Below are 24,709 nucleotides of genomic sequence, written 5' to 3'. Positions count from 1 at the left end.
GCCTTTTGGAATAGTGGGTCTAGGCCCGTCGCCCTCTTTGCCCTCCTCTTGCGCCGAAGCTGCATGAAGATTTAAGTTGAAGACTGCAATGTCTTAAGTTCAAATCAGATTCCAACCAGGTTTTACCACGATGGGCAAATTTTCTCTGGAACAGGAGATGGTGGCCGGTAAGCTTGGGCTACCCAACGCTGTCTGCGTATGAAATCGTCTTTTGCCATGTTGGTCGTTAAAAAGAAAGATGGGCTGAATTAGGTTTAGAAGAACAATAAGGGGTGGTAATGTAATAAAAAGATAACCCAAGGGAAAAAAATATAAATACACTCACCATAATAATAAGCTCGATCTCCTCCGTCTGCTCGCATTTGTCAAAACCCTAAACCTTCTTCTCTACGAATATGGCCGTAAGTGTATCAATCCTTGAGCCTTTTAATTTCAGTAATTGTTTGTGTATCCTTTATGATGTCAATCGTTACAAATTGTTAGTCGAATTTAGGATATTGAATCGTGTATTCATCGTTCAAGTAGGTTCGAATAGTTAGAATGAAGAAGATTTAACCGGTGGCTAATTATGATTTTACGAATTGTGTATGCGTTTGTAAAGTCAATCTCATGAATTGATATTCTAGTTGTTGAAAATTAGGGTTCGTTTCGCTTAATGAAATGGAATTGGAATTTGCGTAGAAATTTGGAATTTGAAGGAATTGGATTTAGAATCTTAGCATTCCAATTGGAATTGGAATTTGTGTAGGATTTAGAATTTGAACACAGAGAAATCCTTGTATTTCAAAATTTTAAAGGCTTAGTTTTGCATGATCAGATCCCGTAATTTCTTAACAATGGCTTTTTTTTCTTTAAATTTGGTAATGCAAAAACAAGGACTTATCCATGCAGATAAGCGGATTGAATCGTGAAGTTTTCCCAATATTTTCCCCAGTAAAAAGCTATCATACCCGATAAATGTTGTTTGCATCATCTCATCTATCATTTTGATCTTTTCATGAGTCTCTTAACAATCCTTTATTATTTATTAAGTGATTCAATACGAGGCCCCTCAAAGTTTTTATTCTTCACTTCAGCAGTTAGTTGCCTTTGAGTAGTCTGCCGTTGGGCATCGAGGTTCTTGGCAGCTCCTATGAAGGAGGTGACCAGCTGGAGGCCCACCAAAGAAGCAACCTGAAGACAATCTCGACAATCTTTGAGTGGTGTACTGCAAAAATATAAAAGAAAAAACATGTAAACTTGGAAACCATGTGAGATAGCAGATATGAGTACCAACCATGACAAAGCGATCACATAGTCCATGCACTTGCTAAACAAGACTTGGTCAAACAAAGGTCCGTTCTGGCACCCTGACACCAAATTATCCCAGAAAGACATAATGTTCTGCTTAAAACTTCTGAATTTCTTATTTCCAAAACTTTGATAGTCTTCAGTTTTAGCCTAATTCACAACACGTTAAGCGAAAAACAGAGAAACGGATGTTGCACAAACCGTAATATTTTATAACAAACTCCCGTGTGAAGGCATTTACATGTAATAACAGACCAAAGAGAGGATACTTCTTTAGCCAGACTTTCAAAAGCACCTACGACATCTTCAACATTAGGTCCGTCCGAAAAATCTCCTTGGATGCCATAAGTAGCGCCACATGCTTGCAAGGACAATCAGTCACATGCTCAAGTTAACAAAGATTTCCCGTCTTACTACTAGAATATGAAAGCTGCATAAGAATGTGCATATAATATTAGAAAGGGAAATGGAGTATAGTTACCTCGAACAACATTGTTAAGAGCTCAAGCATTGCAGATTTTGGATCCTTCTCATATGTTCAACTTACGAGTTCACCGCTTGCGGAATATGTTTTTTTGTCCCTTTTAACCACCTCAACGGAAAAGAGAGGACAAAATGCATAAGACACATTAAAGTGAGAATATTACAGTGAGGGTATATGTTGCATCTACTGATGGTAGAGAATTGCATTTGCAAATGAATATCAGTAAGGTTGGTGTTACAAAGTTTTACTTATAGTTATGCTACCAAAAAGAGAGAATAAATGGTTGTTAATAGGCCTGTAAACGAACACGAACAAGGGCATGTTGGTGCTTGTTCATTTACCTTTAAACGAACACGAACACGAATTTTGTGTTTGTGTTCGTTTATTTAAAAGATGAATATGTTCGCGTTCATTTATGTTCATTTACTTCTAAGCGAACAGTTCACGAACATAAATGAACATAACTTAACAGTGATAAACTAACAAAAATGAACATACATATGTAAACAAATGTAGATAAACACAAACAAACCTAAATCAACTCGCTTAAATTAACACAAATGAACATGTATAAAACAATTAACTACTAGATGAGTCTTCAAGATAATATTTAATTATTTTCTATTAATATGTAAACAAACATAAATAAACAAATATAAACGAACGTTCACGAACATAAATGAACGAACGAAACATGCATTCATGTTAGGTTGCTTAATTAAACGAACACAATTTTTTTGTTCATGTTCGTTCGTTAAACAAAAAACAGTTCATAAACAGTTTATCGAACGTTCGGTTTGTTTACAGGCCGGAAGATGCATCAATAGGCAGATAGTTAATAACAAGCCGTAAACTACGATATATTCGTCAACGTAGTTCACCTCTTAGGTTCGAATTGAAAATAATTACTACACGAGATGATATGTTTAACCTAATTCCGATTTCATAATCATGTCATTCAGAGTAGTTACCGATTAAATTCCGAAAACGTGTTGCTGCAGTAGTAGAATGAGTTGCTTCCGTGGTTCGATGTTCAAATTCATCGCTGCCGTAAGTCCTCGTCGGAATCATATTCCGTTCCTATTGATGATTATAAACACGTCAATTACACATACACATGCACAAATGTGTACGTAATTGTACGACTAGTTAGGCATGGCTATCAGGAAACAACAAAATACTTGTGAAAAAAAGAAGAGATTTCGAGACTAACCTAGCCGAGAGCATTCGCTTCATCTTCCATGGCGTCGCTGCATGTACTTTGTGTGTGTGAAAATCACGTAACGAAATGAAGTTAAGTTTATACTTTATACGAGCTATGTTTACTTTTGAGTCCACCAATTTTCTTTTCTTACAATTGAACCCTTCAAGTTTCTTACTTGGTGCCTACGCCCCATACCTCGTCTGATTTTTATCGTTAACTCAGAGGTGTCTATATATGTTTCTTAGTATCTTTGTTTTCTTTTATTATTCATAGTAGTTTGATAGCATGCGCGTTGCATATGGGACACCAAGGAGATTCAGATAGTATGAGTTTCGTTTTTATGACACTGGAATTTCCTATTTTCTTTTAAGTTAAATAGTTCATAAACCTATTTACTCTAATAAAAGACTAACACTTTTGTCATTATTCAATCTCATAGCACTCCTTACATTTTTTTAGCCAATTTTAATATATAGTCCTTATCTTTTAAGTCATTTCAATAAATGAATTCATTATTTTTTATTAAATGTAAATCATAACCGATTCATTTATTAACATTAATAATGAAATAAGAAAATAAGGAAATATAAAAATTGAAGTTGCAGGTTTGTTAGAATAAAATTTTAAAGTCACCGGCAATCTACTAATATAATAGCAAAAATGTTATGAAATTTTAAAGTCACCGGCAATCCTAACCGATTAGTTTATTAACATTAATAGTGGCTTATTGTTCTCTCTTTTGGGACTGCTATTTGTAATATGTGTTGGTTTCTTTTTAACTGAGGTTATGTTCAAGCAATTAATGAAGGTGTCATCTAGAGATGCACATAAAAAATGGTTTGGAACCGGTTAATCGAAAACCGAAACCAGACCTGTTTCAGTCGAACCGGTTCCCAAACCGAACTGGACTGCCGCTTCATATTAGGTTCTTACATTTCACAATCAAACTGGTTTCGAAACCTTTTTTTCTTTTGCCTAAGTTTTTTTTTTCTTTTTTGCATGAAACCGTTTAACCGGTTTTTAAACCGAACCGAACTGGTTTGAGCAGTTTGAGCAATTTCTACTCTTAAAACCAGTTTCTAAACCCAACCGTTTTGGGTCAAATTGGTTTTGACCAGGCGTTGATCAAACCGGTTCGGCTTAGGCCGCTTTTGCATATTTCTAGCGTCATCAAACCTTTTTTTGTTTTTGAAAAAGTGTAAGTATTTTTGTTGATCTGGTTTATAAATGTTGTCACATGCTATGAAACTTGTGTTTCTTTTTATTATTTTGCATATCAATGTATACTGTTTGTACATGATGAAAATGGGCCAAATATCAATTGTTAAAAAAAAAAAGCTCGAATGAAAATATTCAAGGTGAGGTCAAAACTCCATATTATGACTGCACCATCTTATTAGTCAACGAAATTACTTGGTAAATAATTTTATAAAGTTTAATGTATAAATAGATAGCGAGTTTAAAACAATTAAGACGCCAATAATGTCGTGAAAGACGCGTTGGAGGCTATCAGGTGGTGAAACACGAGTTTGGTGGCCAAACAGGCCGTGAAAGACGTGTTGAGGACAAACATGTCATGAAAAACACGTTGAGAACAAAAACATGTCGTCAAAGACGTGTTTATAGTGGATATTTCTAGAAGCTTTTATTTACGAGAACAAAAATATAATCTCTTTCCATTAATAGGACATTAGAAAGAGAATTATTATTTGCGTCCCTTTGATTTCAGGGTAGAGTCACAATGAGTTTCTAAAAATTTTGTTGAACTGGTTGAGTTATGATGATTTCAAAAATGAACCATTTGAGTCCCTGTTGTTACTTAACTATGTTAGCTTTAGGGGTAGATTGGACATTTCACTTCAATTTATTTGCATTGTCACTTGAGTCCTTAAACTTTCATAATTTGTCATCTTGAGTCTCCTTCCCCTTTAAACAAAAATAAATGAACCAAGCTTAGTTTTTAACAAAAATGAACAAACCAAACTTATCTTCTAATAAAAATGAATCAAACTACTTTTTTTTTACTAAAGTAAACTAAATGAATCAAACCATTTTTCTAACAAGCAACTTAGTTCACTTCGTTTAACAAAAATAAGCGAATCAAACTAGATTTTAACAAAAAAAAAGCACGAATCAAAACAAAAATAAACAAATCGAACATGCTATTTTTTAGTACCAAATCCAAAACGTCCGTAACCATTCAAATTTTGTTAACAGTCATTAGCTCCTTGATTTTATACCCTAAAACATGTGAAAAACATATGCTTGGGAATGCCTATAAGCTTCATTAACCAAATCGTTTATTGATAATGGAACTGTATCTTTCCCTAATCATTACTTTTTTTTTTCATTTCATAGAACCATTTAAACGACCTTATCTTGTGACTCCTCAGTCACCACTCACCACACTTAATATGGCTCATTTGCATCCTCAACATCTTCATAATCATCCTCTGTGTCACTGGCATCTTGAGCTTTGGGTTCGGTTTTATCCTGTGAAACTCGGTGAAAGAAAATCTACAACGTTTTCCCAATCATGAAGTTTAGTTCAACAGTTAACTAAAATCAAATTTCACCACAAACATGCATAGAATATAACTACCTTTGATCATTTATAGTCCATTTCGGTAATACATGTGCATCCTTCAGCGAAAATTGCATCTACATATGCAAGCTCACCCAATGTCAAGATGAAATGGCATAAATCTGGACTTCATTTTTCTTTAGATGGCATCCTAACAATCTCTGAATAAAAAATCGGGGTTGTGTTTTAGGGCAAGTAAAGCATTCTAAGTCTTGTTGCACTCAGTTGCTGCTGAAAGTCTGCAACCAAAATTGAAACAATAGATATGAAGATGTCAGTTCGAAGGCATTGAAACCATTGCTGTATTAGAAGGTCCCGGTTACAAGGACTAATATGGATCAAATCATCACATGACTTTTGTTATAAATCAAAATATTACAAATTTAAAATATTATTTTGCAAACCTTATTATGCACGCCTCTTAATTGACTACCAAGATATTAAAAACCAAGAGAATTAAATACTGTTTGTAAGACTTCATATTCTATGGTTAGACATATTCTATAATCTTCAGAGTGCTCACAAAGCAAACAAAACTATAAGCAACAAATAGCTTTCAGGTCAAGGTTATAAAACAAACACAATAGAAAGTTTATACAATGAGCAAAATTGCACAATATTTGTACTACTTTTCCAGTTCAGTAAATCAAAAAAGCATTATGCCAACATTTTTAAAAGTGATTAAACAATTAATGAACCAAACAATAATAGTTGAATAAAAACTTATAGTCTGTATAAGTTGTTCCTCAATTACAAATCAGAAATTGGGTTGTTTTGAAGCTATAGAGATCTCGAAACTGAAGACGAACCAAAAACCCAGAGATGTTGAGAATTAGTAAATGAAAATTAACAAATGAATTACTAGTAAGATTGAGATCAATCTCATTCTTCCTTGGCACCGCAAATACTCCAATTTCTTCACTGATGATCCTGTAAACCCTAAAAAGCATACTTTTTAATAAAAAAGAATTTTAAAACGCAAAAGAACCTGATCGAAGAGTGATGTTAGGTTGGGGATTTTGGTCTGAAGCTCACGTTCAGTAGGGAATGATGACGGCGTAGGTGGATTGGCAACTGACAGCGCTAGAGTGGAATGGAACGACGTTAGGCGGTGGTGGTGAACTTGAATCCGCGCTCAGAGTGACAATGTAAATAAATTGAAGTGAATTGTCCAACCTACCCCTCAAGCAAGCTAAAATAGTTAACTAACGGCAGGGACTCAAATGGTTTATTTTTTAAACCACAGGGATTCAACCAATTCAAATTTTTCTTCGGGGACTCATTGTGCCTCCGCCTTGAAACCACAGGGACGCAAACAGTAATTTTCTCTTTTAGAAATTTTCTCTACTATAAAAGTTTAGCAAATGATAAATAAATATGAGGTTATAAATTATGAACTTATTAATATATATGATTCGATTTCAAACCTTTGATTAGTTTACTAATGGGAATATGTTATAGAATAGTAACTGAGTTTCAAAAGTGTTCCAATTAGGTCACTCGTGCATATTTTCCTCAAATCGGGTCATTAAATCTTCAAATCGAGTCTCACCGATTTTCTTATGCGTCAAGAAATAAATGGAGGATGAGATGTGGGGGTCGGAATTTGCAATGTATGTAGTTAAAATTAAAAAATTTAAAAACGTTAATTGTATTAAAATTTAAAAATGAAAAATAAAATTCACATCGTCACTCAACGTAAACATAAAAAAAGGAAAAAGAGGGATTTCCTATATGAAACAAAAAAGAGAGGCTAAAAAAACTCGTTAAGACATTTAATTTAATAAATATGAAAGTTGAGTGACATAATTAGTATACTTTTTAAAGTTGAGTAGTCAAATTAAAATACTTTTAAAACTTAGTTACTATTCTATGAAATTGTCTATTTGCTGATATATTGAGCTGTTAAATCCTGTTTTTAAAAGTAAAATCAAAATTTGAATCTCTTTTAGATGGGCTTCAGTTAGCCAATTAGCATGAACTCATTTGATGTTAGAGGGGCCGTCTTCCGAGAACCTCTTAAATAACGTTCTTAGTTATGTAATAGATAATTTGTCAATTTAACAATAAGCCTGCTTTTCAAAAAACACGTTACTAAAATGATTTATATAAACACACAAATGAAAATTGTTTTATATAAAAAAATAACATTAATGGTGGGAATTGAACCCATAGTTTCCATAGTCTATAACATTCTTTATTCAACTAAAGAGTCATTTTGTACGCTTTTGCGTTAAAACAAGATTATATATAAAATATAAATTTTATTTTTTAAACGATTATGGGCCTTTCGGAACAGTAGGCCTAGGTCCGTCGCCCTCCCCTTGGGTCGGGTCTGTATGAAGATTTAGGCTGAAGACTGCAATGCCTTAAGTTCAATCAGATTCCAACTAGGTTTTTCCATGATAGGCAAATTTTCTCTGGAACATAAGATGATGTCTGTGTATGAAATTGCCTTTTGCCATGTCAGTCGTTAAAAAAGAAAGATGGGGTTGAATTAGGTTTAGAAGAACAATAGGGGGTGGTGATGTAATAAAAAGATAACCCAAGGGGAAAAAATATAAATACACCCACCATAATAATAAGCTCGATCTCCTCCGTATGCTTCTTCTGTTAACGGCGCATTTGTCAAAACCCTAAACCTTCGAATATGGCCGTAAGTCTATCGATCCTTGAGCCTTTTAATTTCAGTAATTGTTTATGTATCCTTTATGATGTCAATCGTTACAAATTGTTAGTCGAATTTAGGATATCGAATCGTGTATTAATTGTTCAAGTAGGTTCGAATAGTTAGTATGAAGAAGATTTAACCGGTGTCTAATTATGATTTCACGAATTGTGTGTGCGTGTGTACAGTCAATCTCATGAATTGATATTCTAGTTGTTGAAAATTAGGGTTTTGTGAATGGAATATACAAATTAGGTTTCTGTAAAGTGTAAGTTAGGGGTGTAAATGTGCCGAGCTCGTATTGACTTACGAGAGCTTGAGCTTGAGTTCGGCTTTTTTCGAGCTTATTTTTCTTAAGTTATTTTTTTTATTAATTAGTTTATATGCATTGTTAATGATTTTTATATATTTTGAGAAAAACCTTAAACGAGCCTAAGCTTGGCTCGAGCTCGTGTAGTACCTTAAATGAGCCACTCGATTGTGCAGTGTGAAGTTAATATGCATATGTTCAAAAGAGGTAAAACATAGAAATACACAACGCTTGTTAAGGCTCAAGTGCTCAACGGAGCCTAAACGAGCTTCCATACAAGGCTCTAGCTTGGGCTCGATAACTGAACGAGGTTTGTTTGAGGCTCGTGCTCGGCTTGAGCTTGACTTGTTTCAAGTTTTTTATTCGAGCGGCTCGGCTTGTTTACACCACTAATGTAAATGGAAGAATCGATGTTTAAAAAAGCGGAAATGAGCCTAGAGGCTTTTTCCTACAGCTTCAATTTATAGTCGTGAAGATATTTAACTCAAAACACTAATAAAGAAGGTACTTACCAATAATATTTGTGATAACGTTCACACTGTTTTGAGCAGCGAGTGCTTTGGTTAGCAGAAGCAACAAACAACAAGCTTTTCACAAGCTGTTTTTGTTCTTTAGGGCCGCTGGTCTTTCCCAATGCCTCTTCAAATGCAAGCAAATCTTGAGGCCCAAGGCAAGGAAGCGAAAGCAAAATCTTAAGAAACTATTTTTTTAATATTTAAGGGTTTTTTATTATTTTTATTATTATTTTTTTGGTAATGAGAAACGGTGGTTTATTATATTTCACAGAAGTGCCGCTTTATCCTTGTTTTTTTAAAAGAAACCTACAATAAGTCACAAACTCACAGTTATTTAAACTTAGAAAACATGTAGCACAAGAATAATATAGGTAGCTAATGTTTTGGTCAAAACGTGTTTTCAAGTGAACCCGGTACGTTTCACCCAAACAACAAACTACCGACTTTGACTCGAACCAATTTTGACTTGTGACCCAACTCACTCGTTTTGCAACCTCTACGACTACAAGTGGCCTCAATAACTTGTATATAGTGGGTGGGTGTTAATGAGCCAAGTCATTCTAAGCTACTTGAGATTGGCTTGCTAAAGGCTCAAATCGAGCCGAGATTAAATAAGCACAAGCCAGAAAATAAGTTTGAGCTCGAGCTTCCTTGCAAGCCTAAATGGGCCTATTATTAATATTAATTTTATATGATAATAAACAACATATTATAAAATACGAAGAATAATACTATTTGTGACACTTGCATTGGATGAACACCACACCAGTGTTATTTTATGCTGAATTTGGAGTTGTTTTTGAAATTTTGGTTTTTTGATTGTTGTGCAAGTTACTGATGTTTACTTTAGTGTGTGGTTAAAGGTCAATCTTTTGTGATGGTGGTGTTTATGTTTAAAGTTGAAGATTTGTCATGTTGCTAACTTGCTGTCCAAAATTGGGAACTAAATTTTTAAGCATTGCAGACGGTACCGGTTAACCCTAAACCTTTCTTGAACAACTTGACTGGGAAGTCCGTGATTGTGAAGCTCAAGTGGGGAATGGAGTACAAAGGCTTTCTTGTCTCTGTTGACTCATACATGAACTTGCAGGTATACCACTGACTCACTGAGTGACTTTGGTTTGAGGGTTTTGAGAAAGGGGTATGGGAATGAAAGTGGTGGTTAGTGTTTGTTTTAAGTGGTTGAGTTTTGTAAACCTACCTATTTTGTTGCTTGTTGCTTGTTGCATTTCCCTCTTAAAAAAAAAGAAAATATATAGTTTTCAGATGCATAACAAACATTTTAAAAGTTCATAGATTTTTTTTTTATAAACTTATACCATTTGCAATTACATATACAAACCAAAAACACACTTCTTTTCAAATTTTAAAGTTTTGAAATTCTGAAAAGGGTATGCTTCTAATGTTAGCTTTTGTTTTATTTTTCAGTTGTCAAACTCTGAAGAATACATTGATGGCCAGTTTACTGGAAACCTTGGAGAGATTCTGATCAGGTGTGCTTAACTTTTTATATAGCTTGTAAAATATTAACTTCTCTTTCTTAGTATAAGTACGAAGTTCTATTCAAATATTTTTGTTTTAATGCCATTCTTGAGTTTCGTTGAGCTGATATTAGTTAGGGTAGTTGTATACAACTATACATCTATGCATTCTTTAGTAAAACATGATTCTGAGCATATTTGATCCAGGAATACGTATGGCATACCATGCCAGGTGTCTAAAGAGTGGATTTGCTAGGTTATTGTGTATTTTCTTACGTGTCTTATGTACATCACACACAAGTTATGATATGGGACAAAGTGTGGTTTAGTAGCTAATTTGCACGCTGATAAAAAATGAGCTGAATCAGGTTGATCTGCCAACAGTTTTTTCTTTGTTCAAGTTTCTGAAAGTTTAATGCATTAAATGTGATTATATAAGCTATACTGTTAAAATGATATTTAATTTGTTTGTATAAGTTCTAAAAGGTTAGCAACATTTAAAATTTTGAGTTCACTTTTGGTGACTTTTTAACACTTTTGACATGCTAGGCCGGTTACTTTTTTAGACAAGTTACTAAGTTCTGAGCCATTTGGCTTGTTAGTGATAAAGTGTAAATTTCTAATTCTTTACTCTAGTCATCAATTATGTGCATTATTGTATTCATGACAAATTTAGTTATATACTGAAATGGTCTACCTGCTTTATACTGCTTAGTGGCAGAACCACATTATTAATGTTTGTACTTTGTAGTCTATATGTGATACAAAAGGTTTTTTGTTCCTACTCTTTCTTTTTGTTTTGGTGGCTGCAAATGAGCAGGCTGGGTAATGGGTCAAAACGAGTAGGCTTTATGCAAGTGTCAAATTTGTTTGTTTCAAAATTACTAGTTTTTTTAAGTCTAGTGTGGATACATCTGTACTATAATATAACAGTTTCAATTATAATTGAAATTTCTGGCTAAAGATTGATGTTTGTGTTGGATATGCAGATGTAACAATGTTCTCTATCTCCGAGGTGCGCCAGAGGATGAAGAAATTGAGGATGCAGATCGTGACTAGCGCAAATGCAGTTAGATTTATCTGTTTTAATTTCAACATCTTATGTTCTTGTATGTAGATGTTAGATCCAAAACGACACTCAATTTAGCAAGCTTGAATCCTGATTGGTTCGATTTGATGGATATGCATCATCCCTGAGTTGTGTTAGTATGAATGTATCAGATAATGTTAAATGTTGGTTTCTTTTTCTTGACTAAAAACTTGAATTTATTGGTTCATATGGTCAAGGTGATCAGAAATTGAGGTGTTACTATCTGAATTTTGGCTTTGATAATATCTTCAGCTGGTTACCCCCTTTTTTTAAATTATAAATCCAAAAACTTTTTTGGTTTTTTGTTGTTTTAGGTCTGACTTTTGAGTGGTATTTGCATGCTTCTAGATGTTCAAAAAAACATGCAAAATCTTCAGCTGGTTACCCCCTTTTTTTAAATTATAAATCCAAAAACTTTTTTGGTTTTTTGTTGTTTTAGGTCTGACTTTGAGTGGTATTTGCATGCTTCTAGATGTTCAAAAAAACATGCAAAAGTTTAATTTTGGCTGTTAGCATTTTTATTTTGTGACATTTTTGGAAATTATCTATTTGAAATTCTATTAAAATTAGGGGTAGACGATTTTGGAGTTATATATGACACATAGGGACATAGTGTAGTACATTAAAACAAGTTCTTATAATACAAACTGAGTTGATTACTTGCATTCAGATCAACGTATGAATATTTTCTCTATCACATCTTTTTCTTTTATTCTCATTGTAGGATAACAAGCTCATTAGAAATCCTTTACTTTGTTTAACCAAACGCTCTTTTGATTTTGAAATCGTTTTTTTTTATCAATATACTGGTTGTTATACGCATACTTCATTCCATTGTTTAGTAATTCAATTTCGGGTTTAATTAGGACTGTTAAGTTATAAAAGTTTTAACTTATATCTAAGAAGTTAGTTAACTGTAAAAAAATAATAATTTGACACACGTCGTCATTTTAGAAAATAAGAGTTATACAATTAAATTTTGATATATGCTATTGACATGTGATACAACTTTATTAATTTTGACATTTTATATATCTTAAATATATAAATGAAACCTTTAAAAGCTCTTTGATTGCTCTCTACGTTCTCTCAAGCCACCGGATTGCTTTATTTGTAAATTGAGACTTTTCATGCATTTTATCCGAATTCACAGGTATGGATCTTACCAAACCCATATAGCCCTTAAACGAGATAACAATATCTCATTAAATTTAAAATTAATCTTACCAAATATTTGATATGAAAATCATATAAAATAGAATATACTAAAAATTAATATTCAATTTTAAAAAAAATACTATTTATAATTAAGAAACAATTTTATACTGAAAATTATTAAAAAATAAGCGGGTCATAAGTCTTAAACCCAGATAGTTTTAAACCGGATTATAACATTTTATTTATTTGTGAAACTTTTTCATCATCAAACCCAAAGTATATTATTAATTTTTTTACAATAAATAAAATTAAAATTCAAAAAATATATAAATATCATAAACGAATAATGTAAAACAACCCTGTAATAATGGGGAGAGAAGCTAGTAAATTCATAATTTCATATTATCTTATGTTATAGATTAAATTATTCATGTCAATATTTTTGCACACTTGAAAGTGGGAATACCCCTCTATGATTTTGATCAGTTTAAAGTGGGTAACGCGTTAAAATTTTTGTTAAGGCTACTTGTATAATTTTTTAAAAATTGACTTCTAATAGCAAAATCAAAATTTAAGTAACCATGGTATTAATTCATGCAGAAAGAATAGAAAACTATACAAACGTTGAATAGTTCAAAAACGAGTGAACAAGCCATTGAACTTTTATTTTTTATTACATACAAGAATTTGGAATCGTTATTTTATTCATAAATATACAATTTCAATACACATAAAATATATACTTTTAATTTTTACAAATGTTCTCCTTTAAATAAATATATAAAACAATACCCTAAAAACAATTTTCTTTTCTTTTCTTCCATAAACCGAAAAACAAACGTAACAATTAAATTTCATGAAAACCGGTCATTTTGAGAATGAAGTCTCTTATCTTCAAGGTGTCTCTTCGTCGGGTGCATATCGAATATGCTACATTCTCGGCTATTTTCCGATCCCATGTTACATGAGGTGGAATTATCTGTCCACTTGCATTGTCTTCTTCAAATAAATCGGATTCAAGCGACAACTCTTCATATACGCTTGATTTACTTTCCGGTATGTTAATTGGAGCCGATGATGTCTTCCTCTTCTTTGTCTTCCTTCTTTTTAACCTCTTAAGCTCACGTTTTTCAAATTTGAAACAACTATCGTGTTTACTCGATACTTCAACGTGCACGAACACTATGTCGGATTCTTCAAGTTCATCACCCATTTTCTCTGATGAGAAGATGTGTGTGAGATTGTAAAATGGTGGGAAAGCACTAGAATTTATAGGATATCCATATGAATCGTACAAGACACATTATGTGAAGGGTTTTGTTCCCAAAGTCTTCTTTTGGCAATTTGTACAAGTCTTTGGGTTTAATTAAAACAAAGTCTTTACACTAGAGTTTCTTGGTGCTTACATCTTTGTCAATTAAATTATTGGCACTCAGTGGTTTAAATGACTTGACATTTTCCAATGCAAGTGTAGAGAATATTAGAATCATTTTTTACTATTTGATTACGTGTGTAACAATGAAGGGTTTTTAATTTGGATAATTTAATAACCAAATTAGTTTTTTTTATCAACATGGTAACTATGTATCCAAAATTTGAGATAATCTGTATTCACTTGATTATTAGGCCTATGTAGGGCTGACATATCATGTATACCCGTACATGATAAGACAGGAACGCGATAAGATACGAACACGAAATGTGTATAACTGTACACGACACGAAAACTTATCGTGTACATGTATCCCAAACACGAACACGAACCTGTTAATACCTGGTATACACGATAATACATGATAAGAGTTGTTTAGAAACACATATTTGACAACTTGTTTAGTTAAACAAAATTCGTCGAAAGAGAGATTACTAAATTACTAAAGCAGGGTTCATGATGAGGTAGCAAGCTGTGACAACCGGAGGAAGCATCGACGGCTACGGGGCCAGAGTTCAGAGGAGGAGTTGATGGCCAGAGAGGGATGTCGTGAGTGATGACGGCTGAGAAACAGAGAGTGAGAATGTTTTAGGAATTTAGGGTTTAGGATAACTTATAATTATACTTATATTTAATTATAAAAATCTAACCAGGTACTTAACAGGTAAACATGTATTTTACCTTTTAGACACGAAAATTAACAGGTAAATTCGTGCTTACCTGTTTAGTACACAAAACCTGTTAAGGCCTTACTTGCTATCTGTTAAAGTTGTATAGGTACGTGCCGTTTATTCATATCTCGTGTATAAATTGTTAGCCCTAGGCTATGTAGTCTATACATGTAGTCTTATGTACACGAGGCGTTTAGCCTAGCTATATTGAGCCAATGTATCAACGGGAGTTTTGTTAAAAAATTGTTAAAAATGAGATTTTATTAGATATGTATATTTGTTATTTGTTAACACTAGGGTTCAAGTCACACCTCAAGCAAATTCGTAACATACACATATATGTATGGTCAACATGCCACAAAACATAGTTATAAATTTGTTTGTGTCACCAATTACTTATCTTTATCTTTAGTCAATGTAGAGACCAAATTTATAAATTGTCCCTGATTTTGATAGAGATCATCACTCACAGGTTACAACTTTTAAGTGTTTGAAATAATTGCAATAAGAACATTCAAAACATTTTTATCACTTACTAATGCTTTTCTTATAATGTGGAAGATGTTTAAAATGTTAGATATGACCTACAATTCTATAAATGACCGGGAAGTCGTGAGTTTTAGTGTGTTAATAATTTAAGTTTGAAAAAAAAAACTTGATTAAGTGAAGTTTTCAACTTTTTAAAAAGTAAAAAGAGCCTTCAAAATAGATGCTATCAACTGTCCATACTTCGATCATTCTTTTGTTGCATATGTCTTTGTGGAAACTTGGTCCTTTTTTTGGTTTCATCTTTCAAACAATTTCTCAAACCATTTGATTGATAGTTAGAATTTTAGAAAACATGGTTGACCTAAATAAGAGTCTTATATCAAAATGCATATGTTAGGATTTTAATACACTAAAAATGTATGGAAGACATCCCATTGTAGAATATTCTTTCAAGCGTTTTCACATTATATTTAATGTTGTAAAAGACATCCTCTTGTAGAATATTCTTCCAAGCGTTTTCACTTTATATTTAACTAGTGTGTTTATCATAACATAACAACTATCACTTAGATAAAAAAGTGTTTATATAAATATAAAAAAAAACTTGGTTGGTATCAGCTCAGGTCATTACGATATCGACGTGGTACTGCACTCACTATAATATAGCTTACAATAAAAAATATATTCTATTGCGTATACAATTTCATTTTCAACGAAACTTAAATACTTATTGTGAATACACGTTCATTTTAATGACGCTACATAGATGAAATAAACATGTCGTAACGACATACTAAAAAAGCTAAAAAAACTTCGTATGATGGTCATTAAAAAAGATCAGTAACTTAAATATACATATATAATTACAAATTATGAAACAAATTAAAACCATTAATACTTTAGGGGGGGTGTAAAATTAAACAAAGTTATAGCAAAATAGAATGTTTGGGATCAAATTACAACAATTTAGAACTTTGAGGAGACTAATTTGAAAAAACTTAAAAATTGAAGGACTAAAATCACAAAAGTTTAAACCTGCAAAAGAGGAAAGTGCAAAAGCCCCCCTGAGTATTGTAGCTTTTAGTTTTCTTTTATATATAGATTAATGATGTGATAAAAGACATCTTGTGTAATAAAAATACAACAAATGTATAAAATATATGAGAACTTCAAGCATTACCCATTTAAAACATTAAAAGGGTTATAAATATAATATATATTTTAAAATCAATATTGGGTTCAAATAAAAAGTTTGATTTCTCTAGAAAGGCTAGAAATAAGATTATTTTGATCAACTACTTTAATTTCAAAAACCTACTTACATTTTTACTCATCTCCTATAACCATCACTATTCCACTGCCCACCGCCACCACAACCGTCACCCACTGCCGCCACCTCGTTGGAAAAGTCACCAGGAAATTTCACCGGAAAACAATACAGAAAACAGTTGCTGGAAATCGGTCGAAAATCCATTTTCGAACACGTTGTTAAAACATAGACCATATAAACTTCTTATGTTCTTTTAATCCTTCTTGGTTCTTGCCAAATTATACCACCATCCAACATATAAATGTGTTTCTTCCCCACCCATTGACAGGCCTAGCTCTCACTCCATGCAAGGCTCGTCCGCCATGTCAAGCTAGATTCTGACAAGGACATGCAAATTTTTATAAAAAAAATTTATGTATAAGAAATAACTTATGTTTATATTAGGGTCTGAGTTTATAAAAAGAGCCTAAATTATCCAATAGTCCAATTACAAACAAAATAATAGATTTAAACTCTTCTAATTTCGAATAGGTTAGTGACAAAATGGGCCAAACAGTTTGCTTAGATGATAAATTGGGCTTAAGTTTTAGTAGTACTTAACTGATAAATAATCTAGGCCCAATATTTTTATTTGTGTACGTTATCGCCACAATAACTTTATTTTGTTTATTATCATATGTATTACAATTATTGTCAAATTTTCATATATATATATATATATGTCATTTCCATACTTGTTTTCGTTGTTTAAAAACCGGTACGTACAGGCCGGATTTTGGTAAGGTAGCCGGTATTTAGAGCCCAGTATTTTTAGGTGGTTTGCTAAAACATCGTACCGTCATTTTTTTAAAAAAATGCAGGTTTAAACCTGCAAACCGGTTTTGAAACCAAGAGATTGTTGATATATATTTGGGCGCCCATATTTTTTAAAAATGACTTTTAACCTAGCGGATAAAATTAAAACGACTAAACACTGTAAACAATGATTCGTTAATCAACCAATTTTGCATCATGCAAATCCAAGGTTGGTTTTTTTTACATATTTTGTAATTGATTAATTCCATATACAAAGTGCAAACTTTCTATTTTCTTCGATCATTGTTTATGTGTGATGTTTAGCTCATGTGTGATGTTTACTAATGTACTTTAATGTTGTTTTTTAAATTAGAGTTTCTTCATATGAAATTACAAATTAAACTATTCAACTCGGTTGAACCCTCGATTCAACCGGTTCTACCATTTTTGTTACAAATCCCATAAGAGTACAATGCCAGTTTTTAAAACAATGCTCGTTTTGGACACTTAAAATCTTAAAAACGCATATAGAACGGACCTCAATGAGAAATCCCGTAGCTTTTAACTTCAATTTTCCAAGAAAACTCCGTAAAAATCCAATCCACGTGGAATAATGGAAATGAATCTAACTCTTTTGACTATTTGTTACACGCAAGTTATTTTAAATCCAAAAGGGCACTTTAAATCCAACTTGTACCAACTGCATTATCAGTTGTACCATACTCTGGACTCTTTAAATTTCAGCTCTGTAAATCAGGCGAAGACTGCATTACATTACTACTTGACGTCTACCAGATCAAAACGACGGTACATTACATCTCTTCTTTTATACTCATCAGCAACTCGAATTCGAAGGAAACATACACCAATTCAGGTAATATATTTGCTTAAAACAATTGATATTCGGAATATTTTGTATATATGTGTGATCTACTGTATTTAGTTAATGTAACTGATGAAGCTCTGTTCAATTGGATAATACGTTGAACGATTAAACGATTGGTGATTATTAGGTTTAGATGCTGTTAGTGGAGAGTGAGTTAGGTTTATTAGAGGAGGATAATGATGTAATTGATTAGAAATAGTATGAAATTAGTGTGTACATTTAACAAGGCTTTGGATCTTAGGTATCTGATCTTGTGGAAATACTTTGGATTCAGGAAACTGATGTATGTTGATTGTATGCAATGGATCTGGTCTTCTGATGATTTTATCATTTTTTTTTAATTGAATGAATTGTGAAATAGATGAGAAAGTGTGCATATGTGTGTTGTTTAGTTGAAGACTTAATTTGTAAACTGGTTTATATGAGAGTAAGTTTGATTTGAAAATATTGTCTAAAGCATGTGTCATTCAATTGGATCAAATGTTGAACGGTTGTTGGTTAGGGCGAATGGATGATTATTAGGTTTAGATGTTAGTAGAGAATGAGTTAGATTAGAGGATAATGATGATGGTGATTAGAAATTTATAATGTCTAGTGCATACATTCAGCAAGGCTTTTGATCTTCAATATCTAATCTGTAGAAATAGTTTGGATTCAGGAAGTTGCTGTGCTGTCTGTTTTGAAATGCAATGGATCTGAGGATCTCTCGGTTTTCTTAATCGGATTGATTGTGAAATTGATGAGCAAACACATATGTGCATTGTTTAGTTGAAGACGCAATTTGGAAACTGGTTAGTATGAATTTAATCAACTGATGAATTGTCTAAAGCATGTGCCATTTAATTGGGTTAAATGTTGAGCAATTATTGATTAGTGCTGGCAAATGGAAGATTATTGGGACTAGATGTTATTTGAGAATGAGTTAGATTTAGAGGATAATGCATCAAGTTTAGTGCGCACATTCAACAAGGCGTTTGATCTTCAATATATTATCCGTAGAAATACTTTGGATTCAGGAAAGTGATGTATGTTCTGTGCTAAAATGCAATGGATCTGCTGATCTGTCCTTTTTCTAATTGAGTTGACTGTGAAATAGATGAGAAAACTCATATGTGCATTGTTTAGTTAAAGACCTAATTTGGAAACTAGTTTTTGAAAATGAATTGTCTAAAGCATGTGCCATTCAAATTGCAACATTGCATATTTTGGTTTAATTTGAAGCTAATTTTACTTATTTGCTCATTGAGAACCATCTAACTAGATAAAAGTTTGAATATCTGTGGGGGCAGGAAGGTCTTATTTTTATGTTTACTTCTTACTTCTTAGTTTGTTCATTTATTGTTGAGCGCTCGAGCTCTCTAATCTGACTATGATGATCAACCTCTAGGAAGGCTAATATGGGAACAGATAGTGAAAATTGGCGTTCAGCTTTAGAATATGATCAATGGGTTGCCCTTCCGGTAGCTGGGAAACGACCACCAGCCCGTTATAAGGTTCACTCATATCTTTTTTTTTAGAATTTTGGAAGCAACAGTTTCAGTTTCACTTTTATTCAGCTGTATTATACTTTTTTATTCGTTTCTTAAAGGATTATTTTGGTGTTCTTTCATCTCAATGCCCTTTTCTTCTTTCAATGTAGCATGCTGCAGTAGTCGTAGATGAAAAGCTATACATTGTTGGTGGAAGTCGTAACGGGCGATACCTATCTGATGTTCAGGTATAATTATTGTTATGCCAGTGTATATTTTCTTATTACAAGTAAATCCTATACTCATTAAGGTGGTTATGTACCATAACTTATGGTGGCAGGCATTTGATTTGAAGACTTTAAGCTGGTCAACAGTTTCACTAAGCACAAAGGTAGATGCTGAAAATGTTAATGATAGTACACTACCAGAAGTTTTCCCTGCTATATCTGGTCATAGTATGGTGAGCTATTTTCATTCATCTCTGATTCTCTGTTGTAGACTTGTAGCTTCTACTAGTTTCTGTTTTCACTAACTATGCTCTTTAACACCCATCTAAATGTAGATTAAGTGGGGAAACAAAGTACTCTTAGTTGGTGGTCACTCAAGGAATGCATCTGATAATGTGACAGGTTTAATCTTTCAACACAGATGTTCTGACTTCTGGTCTGAACAAGTATTTTGTTCTAACTGAAGCTTTGTGGTTGTTGATTAACTTGTAGTGCGTTTTATCGATCTTGAATCACATGTGTGTGGGGTGATGGAAGCCACAGGAAAAGTTCCGGTAATTAGCAAGCCTCATAATATGTTATTCACTAGTTATTGTTTGTACACTCTGCAATATCAGTCAATATGAACATTATGCAAATGACATCATTTACTTTACTTTCTTGTTTTTTTCAAATTCAGTCAATATCATTACTTACTGTGTAGTGTATCTTATAGGTAGCTCGTGGTGGACAATCTGTTTCATTGGTTGCTTCAAAACTCGTAATGTTTGGTGGAGAAGACAAACATAGACAGCTTATGAATGACGTTCATGTTCTAGATCTGGAGACAATGACATGGAATGTTGTCGAGACAATGTAAGTTTATTTCACAAGCAATCTCTTTCTATTTACATATATATTATATATATATATGTATGTATATTCTTTTTTTTCTTGATTTGAATTTATGTAGGAATTCAAACCTAATTGCATGCTTTGACACGTTCATGCATTGATATCTTCTGCTTTAATAGACAGACTCCTCCAGCACCCAGATTCGATCATACTTCCACAGTACATGCAAACCGTTACCTTCAAATATTTGGCGGATGTACACATTCAATTTTCTTCAATGATCTCCACGTGCTGGATTTGGAGACAGTAAGCCCCTTTTTATGGTTTAGACGTTTCGTTCTAATTTAACTCTTACTTTTAAAATAACAAAATATCTTCTGAAGTGCAGTTAGAATGGTCTCAACCACCGATTCAAGGTGATTTGGTGTCTCCTAGGGCAGGTCATGCTGGTGTCTCTATTGACGAAAAGTGGTTTATAGTTGGTGGTGGCGATAATAGAAATGGTACTATTGTAAATATGAATACATCAATAAGTTGTATTTTCACTTATTTATACAACCTACATATGACCTATTGTTGTAGGTGCCTTAGAGACATTGGTGATGGATATGAACAAACTTGTTATCTCAGTGTTGACAAATGTGAAGGGAAGACACCCACTCGCCAGTGAGGTAACCATTTTATGCTTTCATTTAAGCTAAAATTTACATGAATTGTATTTTATTCTATTTAATTTTCTTTTTTTGATCTGAAACAAAGGGCTCTCTGTGTCATCAGTGTTCTTAGACGGTGATCAGTATTTGGTTGCTTTTGGGGGCTATAATGGGAAATACAGCAATGAGGTATTGAGATAATTACGGTTTTCAGTTAAATTATTCATTTTTTCTGTTATCATTTGTTGATCTCACTATGGGTTTCTAATCATAACTGTTATGTGCTTTCTATGAACAAAGGTATTTGTGATGAGACCTAAACCAACAGATTCTAAACATCCAAAGATCTTTCAGTCGCCAGCAGCTGCAGCTGCAGCTGCAGCAGCTTCTGTAACTGCAGCATATGCTCTAGCCAAATCTGAAAGCTTAGACTTTACAAATATCGGTTTGAAACCTAAAGTGGATCTTTCAGTTGAAATTAATGTGATAAAAGAAGAGAAAAAAACATTGGAATCAACCATTAAAGAGGTTGAAGCAGAAAATTCTGCGATGATGGAAAAACTTGAAGACCTTAAGGGTGCTCATGTTGACTTGTCCAAGGTAAATGGTCAAAAAAGGTTCGGGTCAAACTGGTCATTTTTAGTATGAACCAGTTCCGGTTGATTTGACCTGAAAACACTCTTTTGTTTGTCTTAAGTGTTTTAAAAAATAACCAGTGTACTAAATATATTACAATAATAAGCCATAACTTAAAAATTAAGTGATTTAGGAGGTTGCATACATTGAGAAAACAGTTTTGTTGACTTTCAACATGTTCACTGTTTCGCAAATGCTTTTATTTACGCGTTTGAGATTAATAAATAATAACCTGAATCGAACAAAATTTTTAAGGTTGCTAATTGAGTTATTTAAGTGATGATTAATTTCACATTACTTTCTAACTTCTATTCACTGCAGGAATTGCATTCTGTTCAAAACCAACTGGCTTCCGAGAGATCAAGATGTGATGATCTAGAGGTATTTTCTTCTCATAATGGCTACTTCCGAGTATTTTTTTTCAGCGCCTCTTATGATGGCTAATATTACAATCTATTGATTATGGCGACTTCAGGCGCAGATCGTGGATCTACAGAAGAAACTATCATCAATGCAGTCCATTGAGCAACAGGTTCAAGAACTTCGTTCACAAAACTCGGCACTTGAACAGGACATGGAGCTTGCTTCAACTACCCAAGCCCAAGGTTCGGGTGGTGTTTGGAGGTGGATAGCTGGATAGATTTGGTTAAAACGGTTCAAACTTTCAAGCTTATAATCACACCTTAAAGACTAAATATTCCATCTTTATAAAAACAAATACTGCCCAATACACTTCTTTAATCACCTTATACGAAACAGCTTCTCCGTTTTGTCACCATGTAATGGTAATTTTACCTTTTGAACTTTTATATTAAATTTTTTATTTGTTTTTTCGGTTACAGCTTTATTCATTTGATTATTAATGTTTGGCTTGTTCAAAAGCAAATGGTAGAATGGTCTGATTATGATTTCTCGTTGGTTTTCATCGATTTACTTTAACAAAGAAACGAAGACATATAGTCAACCGTTGCAGCCTCTTTTCCTAAAATCGGTCACTTATGTCCTCAAAGGTGTCCATATGGCCTTGATATTGGAGACTTTTTGTTAACCTGATTCAACTTTGGTTATTATGTGATATGTGTTGAGTCTTGTCGGGAAGCAGGTACAGCGTGTTTATAACTTTCTATGCTTATTGTGATCACCAGAGGTCAGGAATATCATCGAACATGGTTGTCGGCAAAAGGTGGCATGGTCAAGGCAGATTCAGTTGTTTAGTTGAATGTCAAGTGATCAAAACTTCGGATATTTCTTAAAAACATGAATCATGATTCATTCTGCCGAAAATGGTTCAGTAACTTTATTTTTAAATCCATTAATAATATGAAGTTGGGGATTATTATGGAGTATGGACAAAAATATTGTTAATATGTTCAAATGATTTTAACAATCATCAGAAACAAGAACATGAAACTATTTTCATCTTAAAAATAATAGTTCGGAAGCGAATAAAAAAAGTAAAAATAAAATAAAATTAGTGTAAACTTTGGTAGGATGGATGCTAAGTTTACTCTTCAAAAATATACATTTTAATAAATGTCTCTATTTAAATTTCTATGATGTGGTATCATGGCCTTAATGAAAAAGTTAAGTGAAAGTGTTACTATGGCTATGATATAAAAAGTTAAGTGAGTTTTTTATATTTCTCTATGAACATTCTTAATTTTATATATTTCGAAACTTATAAATTATTAAATGTATCCCTTTTCTACTAATTGAAATATCATATTGATCTTTATTTTAACAAAAATATAATTTATTATGGTTATCTACTAATTGAAATATCATATTGATCTTTATTTTAACAAAAATATAATTTATTATGGTTATCTACTAATTGAAATATCATATTAATCTTTGTTTTAATAAAAACATAACTTGACTTATAACTTTTTCTTTGAAAATATAGACGTAACTTATATTTATAGGCCTTGAACACAACTCTTTCTTATTATTAGTAAGATAAGCTGTCTTAGATTCATAACATGTTTCAACCCTATCTTTTTATAAAATGGAACCGAATCTGCTAGATTTTTTTGTTGTGTTGAAGATTCTCTTCGCACTTCAACACATACAAAAGTCCCCTTTCTTCTGGCGGATTTTTTAAAACTTATACTTGCATATACTTATTTTTACCTAAGATTTCATTCCCACTCCGCATACCACAACCATTCCAATTAGATTTGGATTCCATATTATATCAATAACATTGGTCCCCAAAAACATCAAATCAAAATTATATCGGAAGAAAGAGTATTGAGACCCAAAACTGATCTAAATCACTACATGGCTGAATATTATGTTTTTTCAAGCTTGGTTCTAACTGGTAAAAATCACGACCACATCAAGATTAGATAATAGGATAAATAGACGCACACGCATTAAAACCGGCTAATCAAAACGCAAGTAATAAAGTAATAGACTAACACAGACGTGCGACATGAAACAGTGAAGTACTGATTCCTTCCGGTTCAACACGTAGTCATTGTCTTTCTAATGTTCTTACCAACTTCTAACAAAAACAACATTTTCAATCACCACAATTAGCTTGGTCCGTCGGCAACAT

The 24,709-nt window shown here is 32.8% G+C and overlaps 3 protein-coding genes across 3 annotated transcripts; 2 read left to right on the top strand and 1 right to left on the bottom strand.

Moving 5' to 3' along the window:
- Positions 1-357: 357 nt before the first annotated feature.
- Positions 358-11,705, top strand: LOC143553357 (putative small nuclear ribonucleoprotein F). Its single transcript, XM_077043379.1, has 4 exons — positions 358-401; positions 10,020-10,145; positions 10,484-10,548; positions 11,526-11,705. Exons 1-4 carry the CDS (start codon positions 396-398, stop codon positions 11,593-11,595), a joined length of 267 nt encoding a protein of 88 aa, XP_076899494.1. The 5' UTR covers positions 358-395; the 3' UTR covers positions 11,596-11,705.
- A 1,926-nt stretch (positions 11,706-13,631) lies between these two features.
- Positions 13,632-13,997, bottom strand: LOC143553375 (protein S40-2-like). Its single transcript, XM_077043387.1, has one exon. The coding sequence runs from the start codon at positions 13,995-13,997 to the stop codon at positions 13,632-13,634; it is 366 nt and encodes a 121-aa protein (XP_076899502.1).
- Positions 13,998-18,252: 4,255 nt separating this feature from the next.
- On the top strand, positions 18,253-23,032 carry LOC143553356 (acyl-CoA-binding domain-containing protein 4-like). The gene is made up of 14 exons (XM_077043378.1): positions 18,253-18,315; positions 19,715-19,820; positions 19,967-20,044; positions 20,137-20,256; positions 20,359-20,425; positions 20,516-20,577; positions 20,739-20,878; positions 21,037-21,163; positions 21,246-21,360; positions 21,440-21,526; positions 21,614-21,699; positions 21,811-22,110; positions 22,468-22,527; positions 22,622-23,032. The coding sequence occupies exons 2-14, from the start codon at positions 19,725-19,727 to the stop codon at positions 22,784-22,786; spliced, it is 1,503 nt and encodes a 500-aa protein (XP_076899493.1). The 5' UTR covers positions 18,253-18,315; positions 19,715-19,724; the 3' UTR covers positions 22,787-23,032.
- The last annotated feature ends 1,677 nt before the right edge of the window (positions 23,033-24,709 follow it).

This window comes from Bidens hawaiensis, unplaced genomic scaffold, assembly GCF_021521415.1.
Source record: "Bidens hawaiensis isolate Kalapana, Puna unplaced genomic scaffold, B.hawaiensis_p1.1 tig00017168_1, whole genome shotgun sequence".
In the NCBI taxonomy this organism is placed as follows: Eukaryota; Viridiplantae; Streptophyta; class Magnoliopsida; order Asterales; family Asteraceae; genus Bidens; species Bidens hawaiensis.
Note: the sequence above shows the minus strand (reverse complement) of the source record. Positions and strands in the feature narration are given on the sequence as shown.